The sequence below is a fragment of the Austrofundulus limnaeus genome, unplaced genomic scaffold (assembly GCF_001266775.1).
Source record: "Austrofundulus limnaeus strain Quisiro unplaced genomic scaffold, Austrofundulus_limnaeus-1.0 Scaffold48, whole genome shotgun sequence".
Classification (NCBI taxonomy): Eukaryota; Metazoa; Chordata; class Actinopteri; order Cyprinodontiformes; family Rivulidae; genus Austrofundulus; species Austrofundulus limnaeus.
In genome coordinates this window covers 852304-862853 of record NW_013952450.1, presented here as the reverse complement: position 1 = coordinate 862853, position 10550 = coordinate 852304, and the positions used below count along the sequence as shown (strand labels likewise).

The 10550-nt window shown below is 39.6% G+C and overlaps 1 protein-coding gene across 2 annotated transcripts in view; it reads right to left on the bottom strand.

Annotated features, from left to right (window-relative positions):
- The window catches only part of LOC106517360 (protein kinase C and casein kinase substrate in neurons protein 3), a 9807-nt gene extending 1000 nt beyond the window's left edge, over positions 1 to 8807 (bottom strand). Inside the window, exons 1-9 of one of the 2 annotated variants that reach the window (XM_014008145.1) lie at positions 8660 to 8807; positions 7173 to 7231; positions 6922 to 7078; positions 6457 to 6692; positions 3974 to 4129; positions 2242 to 2417; positions 1991 to 2111; positions 1626 to 1693; positions 1412 to 1491 (exon numbers count right to left, since the gene is read on the bottom strand). In XM_014008145.1, coding sequence (XP_013863599.1) covers positions 1412 to 1491; positions 1626 to 1693; positions 1991 to 2111; positions 2242 to 2417; positions 3974 to 4129; positions 6457 to 6692; positions 6922 to 7078; positions 7173 to 7231; positions 8660 to 8681 — 1075 coding nt within the window. In that variant the 5' untranslated portion in view covers positions 8682 to 8807. Of the gene's footprint in view, positions 1 to 1411; positions 1492 to 1625; positions 1694 to 1990; positions 2112 to 2241; positions 2418 to 3973; positions 4130 to 6456; positions 6693 to 6921; positions 7079 to 7172; positions 7232 to 8328; positions 8425 to 8659 lie in introns of those variants that run through there. The other variant, XM_014008146.1, reaches the window with a different exon arrangement.
- Positions 8808 to 10550: the final 1743 nt, after the last annotated feature.

Sequence of the window (10550 nt, the reverse complement as noted above, 5' to 3'; positions counted from 1 at the left end):
CACACACACACACACACACACACACACACACACACACACACACACACACACACACACACATTCAGTGTCATCTCTTATATACTTGTACCATGAGAAATGAATCTTTTAGAGTCAATCATGGTCAATACTCTCAGCATTTAACACATTGGACACAAAAAACAAACAAACAAATAAATAATAAGTGTGGGGTATCTTTGACCTGTAAAGACCAAAAACAGTATACTCACATCAACACATAATAGTGGTTTATTTCCAACTATGATGTCATGTTCCTTTACATGTCCTTACATACATGATGGCTGTTGTTTGAGTTTAACTTGTCAAACTGAAAAGTCTGTTTGATGTAACTTTTGCAAAAATTTAAAGGGGCARTATCATGTAAAATCAACTTTTTTGAGTTTTATATCATGTTATAATGTTATACTCTCATAAAAAAACAGACCCAAAGCCTTGCTTTGACTCATTCATTTGAGAAATCCTGCAGTGATAACATAATATTGCCCCTTTAATATACCTGATGGATTCCATTGAATATTTGCCCAGTTTTTGGGATTTGAAAGGCAGAACTGTCAGTCCCAGCTGATAAGCCTCCATAAAACAGACACATTGCAAACATTCACACATAAAAACATGAACTTTGATCAGCTGGGAAATGAGTGACAGATTAAACAAAGCCTAAACAAACAGTGTACATAAAGAGTAAAATCTAATAGCATTCAGCTTAAACTGCTTTTAATTCAACAAGGTTTGAGTTACTTTAGATAAATACAATCTTAAAATATGTATTTTGTTTCCCTAAAATGAATATATTTTAGCTGAGTTTTCCTGATTGTGCATTAATGTAATGCAGTGATACAACTTAAAAAATATTCTGTAGACATAATTGATTTTTAAACATATAGCTTTGTTAAGATCTTTAGTAAAAACTACTTGGCTAGGATTAAAAATAAATATTGTACCTAAAGAGATAGGTCAGAGTTTTTAAAGTGGGGTTCTGTGAAAAGGATATCAACAATAATATCTTACCTGTTGTGGATAGCTCTTTGAAAACCTCAGTTTGGAGAAATATGAATTAATTCTGACTGGACAGATGAGATAACAGCTAGCCCAAGCAGGGTCAAGACCAAAATGTGTATTGTTGTGGTCTTTCTAAATTAATAGTGATTCAATGACCCAGTTTTTAGAGAATTTTACATTTCCATGGATTTTACACTACAAAGTTATTTACATAAAAGGTGTGACTGCTGGTAATTCTTCATGCTGACTCTCATGTTCGTAGCACAAACGTCCCATTGTAACTTATTAAATTGTACGGAACCCCACATTGGTTTACCAGCTTGTCATTTTAGAGAAACGGATAGTTTTGACATCTTTCTGCTCTGACATCACTGCTTTACACTTGTTTTTTCACCTGCTTTAAAGGACAGCTCATCAGCCTCCTCTCCCACGTAGTCGTACAACGCTCTCACCTTCACACCCCCGATCATCACACTGGAAAGGAGAAGACTTACTTCAGATTGTCAGCATGATTTGGGCTCAAGCATTTCTCATTCAACTCAGTGTTGTTGTCAAGCATTTGCTGAATATTTAGATTTAAAGTAAGCAGACCATTTAGGATGACTTACGGTCGACTTTCTTTCCCCTTCTGGTCTCTTTTCTTTCTATTGAGCTTTTTTATGGGAGGAACCCATTGCTGGAAGAAAAAAAACCCATTGAATTTAAAAAATATACTGTAAGAGGATACTGATATTGGTGTAATTATAGCATAGGCTTGGTAAAAAATCTGTGAACATTTGAAAATGGAAAGAAAAACATTGCCACAAAAAATATAAACAGTTGTTTTTCTAGATGACATAAAATTGGTGTGTTTTTCTTTTTGTTCATGCCCATGAAGGAAGTGGCTTCAAGACTATTTAAAATAAATATTAAGTTCTCAAAACCTTGAGTTTAAGCCTTATCTGTGTGAATCTTACTAAAACTCTTAACGTACCTCAATCTTGGGCCAGTCAGTCGGCATGCCAGGACCGTGGTTATTCTTCCACCATTTCAGATCATCTTGCTCATCAATGGACATCAACGTCTGATGGAGCTCACTGTAAACAGCTTTCACACTAACAGAAAGAAAAAAAAAGCAGTGGATGTGGTGTTTTATTACTGCTAAAAACAAAATAATGTTGTCGGTTTTTGTAATAATTTGTCTGTCATGTTAGCAAAATATCTCCTGAACCCCTGGCAGCTCACCTCTCATTGTTGGTGATGTCCAGATGTCTGTGGATGGAAAGAAACACCTGCTTCAGAAAGCTGATCCTCTTCCTCTCCTCCTCCTGCGTCTCTTCAAAAATGGCTTCCATTTCCTCCATGTAGCGAGGCGTGTATGACGACACATCCTCTAGCATTTTCTCGTATCGATCCTTAGCCTGAAAGCAGCCCAGGACAAAAACCTTTTTTTTGTAATGAAAAGTTGAAAATCCTCCTCAGAATGAGCATCTGTATTTCTGTAACGGAGGAGCTAAAGAGTATTTTCCATGCTGGTCTCTATAAACACAGAGCGCAGCAACATTAACACAAGGGAAATGCCTGGAGCAGAATGTTATGGTTGGGTCACATGCTTCGAGTTTCCTGAGAGATGAAATATTATCACAAGGAAGCGAGTTGACAAAACCCTCTTGAAACTTGGATGCATGTTGAGGGTTAGGATAGGAATATGATAAAAATAAACAGATTTCCGATTCAAAATAATGTTCAAAGGCATAACCTCACCTGGTACCACTGGTGCTATTGTTTGTCCAATCGGATGACTGTTCATATTTCTGAAAGTTTTTCTGTAGAAGGGCTAGAGATCATTGATTTCCAGTAACATTACTTGCCTGGCCGGCCATAATATTTAAGTACTTAAAAAGATAGTTGTAGTCTTATTTGAACCAGTTTTCTTACTCACTGCCCGTCAAAGTGGAGGGATAGTTTCCCCCAAAGGAAGGCAGGAACATCGCAAAGAGGCTCAGTACCCGAATGTGTTGCTCTACTCTCAGGTAAAGCATCCACATCTTAATTGGCCAAGAACTAAATTTCACCCCAACAGATTAAATGTTTATTTAAAATTAATCATTTCATCTCTGTGACACTTTTTGTGGGCACCTTCTAATATTTCTACATGCAATCGAATCACTGATGAAAAAATCCCCAGCACACGCCCAGCTCTGTCTCTGATTGGCTCTGTGTAACTTTGAACCACTGAGTGCTTGATTTACCAAGGGTTTGCATGTATAAACACATGTGCAGACTTGATAGCATGTGCAAAGCTGAACCGTGTTTGCAGAGGTTTGCATTTGTCAAATGTGAAAATTAGCAGGCAAAATCTATTTAGCATGTTTGCCCTCTTGAATATGCAGAATATATGATAATTTTCAGTATGTGCAAAATACTGGGAAGAGGAAATGCAAATAAACTTAGCACAAAAAGTTTGGAAATTTATGTTGGGTATGTTATTTCTTTGTTGTAACAACGCTTCTTGGCAATAAATCTTGTACTGTTGGAAAGCCTTTTAGCCTTTTGTGGCACCATTTAAAAGGGGACTTTTAAATGGTGCCACATTTGTAAGGAACATGCATTTGTGGGATGAGCACATAAAAAATTTGCCGATTCTTCTCTGTCATTGCCAACAGTTTGTTCTGCTGTTGCTTCTGGTACATCTAGGTGCTGTCAGTCATAAGATTTATTGCCAAAAAGCATCACAAAGAGATAATATACTGAACTCAAGTTTACTTCAGTTTTTTGTGCTAAGTTAGTTTAAAAGACTGAAACATACTACAGTTGGTGACACTCACACTGATGTTGAGGATAAGAAGAGGCAGGGGCGACATGCCAAGGATGAAAACTTACAAATACTTTACTGCATACTAGTGAGTACCGGCTCACGTTGAGCACTGATTCAAAATATTCTGAAGTTCTGCAGTGGGTGACAATCTCTCCTCACCTTTTCTTTCTCCTCTGCAGTTTTCTCTTTGGCCTCCCTGATCTTCTGCTTTTTCTCTTCACTCATCTCAGAGTTTTCGTTCGCTTGTTTCTCCTTGTCAAGAGCTGCTTGCTCCTTCTGACAAGACCTGTGGTATGCAACCCGGACCTTCTCCAACTGTTAGAGACATATTCACATGTGGAATATTAGTATTATTCAAACCAGTCTACATGTCAGAACAGTTAAATATTTGTTTAAAAGCAGCAGAACTGAGAGATGCATGTGTTACTTCAGCTGTATTTTAGGGCCAGGAATTGTTACCCTGACAGCCAAGAACAATGAGAAACTGAGGCCTCCTGCATGTGGATGTCACAACAACTGCTTTGTAGATGTTGGCTTAACTTAAAGCTGTAAATGTCAGTAAGAGCTAATATTTTAAAAACTGAAAATAAAAAACTGAATAACTTTTGGAGTAAACTCAATTCAAGGTGGCTGCCACAGCTAAAACGAAACACATGTAGTTAGGGTCATCCCTATCACATTTTTATAAACCTACGTTTAGGCCTTAATTGTTGCACATAAACATGTCTGACTGTGATCAAAAGATCTCATAAACCTCTTGAGGGACTTTGGTTAAACTCTCAGAGACAAACACAACAACCACTCTAACAAAGTTAACAGTGATCGTTGCTCTAGAGTCATTCATAACACATTATTTGAGCTCTAACAGTTTATGCAAAATCTTACGATAGTGTGTGAAATTGTGCATCAGATTATTTTTAATGTTTGACCAAGTTTACAAGTCGGTCATTTCTCAACATCTTCAAAATACTTTATACTGGGGTAAGTGTCTGAAAAAAGAAGCAGACTTATTGTTCAGACACACTGTATAAGTGAATAACTGTCTATAATATTGCAGCAGATTTCTGTTCCACGTTTTGACTCAAAGTTGAAGAATCTGACGATCCAAACGCTGCATTAGAGAAGGTAAGTGAAATGTTCAACCACAACGTTAAAACTGCTGACTAACTAAACTAACACATTCTCATGTCGGACTCGTCAACATATTGACGCTTGGGCAGGGACCATCTGCGTACAGTTTTGACGTGCCAGGTATCCCCCGCCCATCCATTCTTGCCGCCCGCGGCTTTTCCAGGTTGCGTCACTTAGGGGTCTTTGGGTCGGGGGTCTGAGGTTAACATGAGGGATCAGGATTGATGGTTAACTTGAGATACTGGGGTCAGAGATAGGCTGGATATAGCTAATTTAGGTTAAATTTAGGCTCTGGGACGGTTAGTTCTCGCAAATTCTCTACATTTAAGAAAATGGTTAATATGAGGGATCAGATTTATTGGTTAAATTTAGGGTCTGGGGTCAGGGATAGGCTGTATAAGGCTAATAGAAGTTAAATTTAGGATCTGGGATGGTTAGTTTCACGCATTTCCTACTCTTGTAAAAAAAATATGTCAACGCGCTCGTCCTCCTTCGCCTCATCTCGTAAAGAAAGGACGCGCGGGGGCCACCCAGCATGTCTGACCAAGCGTCAATATGTTGACGCGGGGGGCATGAGAATGCGTTGAACTAAACTAACACCTTGTTTTCCTGGGATCTTCACTGGATTTATGATAACCACCTAAAGTTTACTAAAGCCCCACTCCCTCCTGAGCAACAAAACTCCCTGGCTATGGGTCTTCCTCCTGCGGCCCAACATACCCTGCCATACCACGAAAAATTGCTCGATTTAAAAAAAAAATCAGCCAAAAGCCTCAGACGACATGGACCCAGAGAGTCTCCATTTGCCACAAGTTTTTCCAGTGCTGACTTAAGTTCATGCAGCAATTTTAAGGCTGTGGCTGAACAACAACTTGTTTTTGTTGTTCTTTCAGCTGATCCATGAGTTTGGTTTTGGTAGTTGTTTTGCATTGGGTGCCCTTCGTGATGCAACTTGGGCTCTAACCCACAACCTGACCACCAAATTACTGCTGCACAAAGCTGACATGAATACTTTTAGTTTTTTAGGAATTAGCATTTGAAATTGATAATAGAAATTTTGTAAGGTTTCTGAGAATTAGACATGTCTAATTTAGTAGACTAGAAATCTTTAAAGAGGCAGTGTTTTTTTTTAAAGTGATGGCAAATAGTTATCAATAGAGCATTATAAGTTCTATCAGTCACAGAACAAGAAGTATAAAGAAAAGGGCAGAAGTCTTCCTACAGGCTAGATTAATGGAGATCCAAAGAAGGTCTGTTTTATATGATTTTTCATGCTTAAAACTCAGAACTGTCGTAGCACTGTGATTAACTAACATTACGTTCTTTAGAAAGCCACTATCAGTTTTTAGAAAGAGTTGTTACAGGACTTAAAAAAATACATAAAATATGTTCTTATTCAGCTGGTTTGCAGAACATCACTTTAAAAATGATCACACTATTAAATGTGTTTTTCAAAATCTTGTCACGTTGCCATCTCTGTCATTGCACAAACAAACATATATGATCTGAACCTTCTGCAGCTTTTTGGACCAGGGTTTCTGCGCTCGTGAAAAACTCGTGTTGCTCTTGTAGCTCTCCCTGAATCCACAGAAGATCTTCTTGGGAAAGGTCTCTTTCTGCCAGGTCTTCACCCGTTCCCCTTCCTCCTCGGTGAGCGACTGAGCGATGGAGGAGTGGAGCGCAGACAAACGTTCCGTGGAGGTGAAAAAACACTGCCATGCCCTCATTAGGGAGCCGTAAAGAGGCCCTGGAGGAGTAAAAAATAGCAGAGCAACAGCATGTGGAGGTGAGTCACGGACATAGACGCCACCAGATCTTTTTTTATTGGGGCGTGTGCAGCTAATCACGATCCGTCATGGATGCGACAGTAAAATAGCCTAAATTTACAGGTTGACTTTCTTACTAAGCAAGAACCCAGACACAAATTTAAACCTGACGAGAGAAAACGATCCGTATATTAGAGCTGTTATACTTACGAGAATCCACTATAGCCTTCCACTTGTTGCTCCACTGGCTGAGCTGCTGAGCATACTGTTTTTCCACTTTTGCTCGCTCCGTGAAGCAGGCCACGATGTCGTTGCAGGCCTGGAAGGACTGCTCAGTTCGGTGCACGGTGCGCACATAGTTTCCTGGCTGCGAGGTAAAAATGCAGAAAGGTGTAACCACATTTAAGAGCTGCACACAAACACGGTTCTGATTTATTTAAAAAAAAGGAAAAACTCTTCACCATCCAGAAGCTCTGTTTCCGAGGATCCTCGGCGGGTTCTTTGGGGCGACTCGCCATTGCTGGGAAAAGCACATCTCTCTTACTATAGTTGTTAAACTGGTTCTGACACACAACAAGCAATGCCTGTGATTGGCATGAGGATGAGTCGTGTTATTGTGCAACAGGTTGGACATCTTTTTGGTGTCAAATGCAGAAACATCCTTCTCAACAAAGACAATCCGATCAGCTAGAACTGACCCATGTGCACCGCTCAGCTTTTTTTGCACAACACCAATCCAACAGGGATATTATTTACATCTCGCACAGCACAAATGCCCTCCAAGACCCACCCTGCATGAGTGCAAGAACAGTCATCCCAGTGGCGGACTGGAATTCACAGGGGTGGGATCTACCAGCAGGAATAGAACAGCTGCTCCAGCATTCTTCCTGTTGCTTTCCCAAAATAAACAGCAGAGAAAAGGTCATCTTTCCCCTTTGCTCTGACTAACACAAGGCTTATTAGAAACCAACTGTCTCCAGCCCTGACCCCTCCTGCTGCTCACTTCACAGATCATGACCAGAAGAGTGCAAACAACTACGTTTTTATGTAGAATAAAATTCTTTCCAAGCAAAATGAAGTGCACACCATGAGGTAAAATGAAAAACAAAAGAAGAGAGAAATGCGCACAAACATGGAAAAAAGACTTCAGATTCAAGGCCTGTTCCTGTCTCTGTGCTGACACATTGCTGGATTGCTTAAAGGAAAGTGACTAAACACACAAGATTCAACACTCCTCACAAGGCTGGACTTGACTGAAACGTTTCAGCTTGTGTTAGAACTTCCTTCATGCTTACATGAGCGCATTTTTCCATGAAAATGCTCTCTTTTTCCTAGGAGCTCCTGCAAGCTGGAACCAAATGAAAACTCCTGCGGCTTCAAACAAAAGTCATTTTATCTTTATCTTGATGCTGTTGTCCAGACGTGAGCAAGAGCAAGTTTAAAACAGCAGTTCTGTTCAGTCACACACACACACACACACACACACACACACACACAAATAAATAAAAATAAAAATAAATAAAAAATCAAAAGCTGAGAGAGAATGAAAAATAAAATATATCTATATATAATAATAATAGAATAAAGCAATCATGCCTGGAGTAAACCATCACTTACATTTCTTTCTGAATCACCGGTGATTACTCAAGTGATCACTTGTTACTGTAGTTCAAGGGCTGCTGAGGATTTCTGTCTACCCCCCACCCCCCACCCCAAACACATACCCCCACCTCTTTACTCTCTTGCTGACCCACTTTTCCCTTGGCATTTAAAGTTACACACACACACACACACACACACATGTTGTTGATCTCAAAGTGGGCGTGGGACAATTCAAGCCAGCAAGGGGGAGAAAAAAAAACAATGAAAAAACAAATCCAAACATTTGCATGGCAGTCACTCTGATTGGCTTCAGGGGCAAAAAACGAAGGAAGCGGAAGAAACTCACCTCTGTCGCTCTCCTCCCACATCCGCTGTAATTCTAGTTTTCAGTCATCTTCTTCCTTTTTCACTTTAACCTCATAATTTGCTTCTCTAAACTCCTCGCTGAGCGCCTTCCTGTCAGGTTGTTTAGCTTTTCTTTCTCTCTGTGACTATCAGCTCTGCTCTGTTATTAGAAAAACAGCTGGAGGAATCCCCCCCTTCCTCCCCTCTCCCGGCTCGCCCCTCCTTCTGATTCTCTCAATATGGTGCTAATGAGATGCTGGACCCTCATTTCGTCTGCTCGCTGGTCACAGAGTCATGTCAGGGTGGCACACGGTCATGTGAGCTCATCAGTGAGCGTGTGGGACGGCGGCACCATGTCGGTGGCCTGCCAGCCTCTTTGTTGAGGCCTCCTCTCAGCCAACRTTTTATTTGAGCTCTTCAAACAAGACAGGAGTTAAAGGAGAACAGTGGCGTCGTTCGGCGCTAAGGTCTAACAGTTGCAGTCACTTTCTGTGTCAGATGAGCCGGCAGTGACAGCTCACTGAAACTTAAGGGTCAAAAATCTAACAGGTATCCATTTGAAGTCAGGGTTTTGGGTAACACTGTAATTATAAGAGCAAAATTCTTCTTTTAACAATTTTTTCTGTCAAATTACTCTCTTTGGATAAATAATTAGCTCTTCTGTTTTTTATGGTAAATGGTCTGAACTTATATAGCGCTTTATCAAGCCCAGTCGGACCCCAAAGTGCTTTACATTTAGTCATTCACCCATTCACATGCTGATGGTGGTAAGCTACATTGTAGCCACAGCTGCCCCGGTGCCACTGGACCCTCATCAGTAGGTGAAGTATCTTGCCCAAGGACAAAACAACTGAGACAGCTGGAATGGAGGATCAAACCAGTGACCCTACGGGATTACAGGATGACTCCCATAACCACTCAGAGTGAAAATTCCTTTTTAGAGGTCTTCTGACAAGGCTTTGAAAAGGTAATCATTGTATGTTCACCATGACTTGATTCATTTCTGGAGTTAGATCACAGCTATTTAAACTTAGCCAACTCATAAATGGCTGTAACTCAATATATTTTACAGATACTGAGTTAAAGTTTGGTGTAGTAATAGTAGAAAGTCATTTCCAACACATACTTTGAGCACTATACATTATACAACAGCTTTATTTAAAACTTGGGCTCTACAGCAGATTCCCAAACAGGGGTACGCGATCATATTACAGGGGGTACGTGGAAAAACTTCACAGGTGTGTAAAAAAAAATTAATAAAAATAGGACTCTGATATGTAGGGCTCTATGATTTCTACAATGCGGTAAATGCAAACAGAATCACAAAATTGACACAAAATGGAATCCAGTATAAAATGAGGAATCTCAGAACAGAATTTGCTCATTTGTGATATTTGATGTATTTTGGACACTGCTGCTTCCTGCACCTGCCATTGCCTGGTTTATTTATTTACTGTATTTATTCATGTATAATACTAGAAATTTAACACTAAAAATCATACATAATGTGTGTGTGTGTGTGTGGGGGGGGCATTATACACAGGTTATTGATGATTAGATTTTTTTTATGCTTTTTAATCTCAAAAAATTATGATCATATTATACTCGAGATTGTATTACATGAATAAATACGGTAATTACTTATTCACTTTCAAGGCAACATTTTTATCGTTGTTTAATTTGAATTGAAAAGAGTAAAATGCCTGAGAATTAAATGTTCTAGGGAGTAAAATAAATATTTTAAATTTAATATTCAGTTGTTGTACATTATTTTGGAGAATCATTACGTTTTACTGAGGGGGTGCTAGTGGTATGACAAAATGGCTCAGGGGGTTCACAAGTCTAAAAAGTTTGGGAATCACTGCTCTACAGGACCCATGGCCCAATGTACT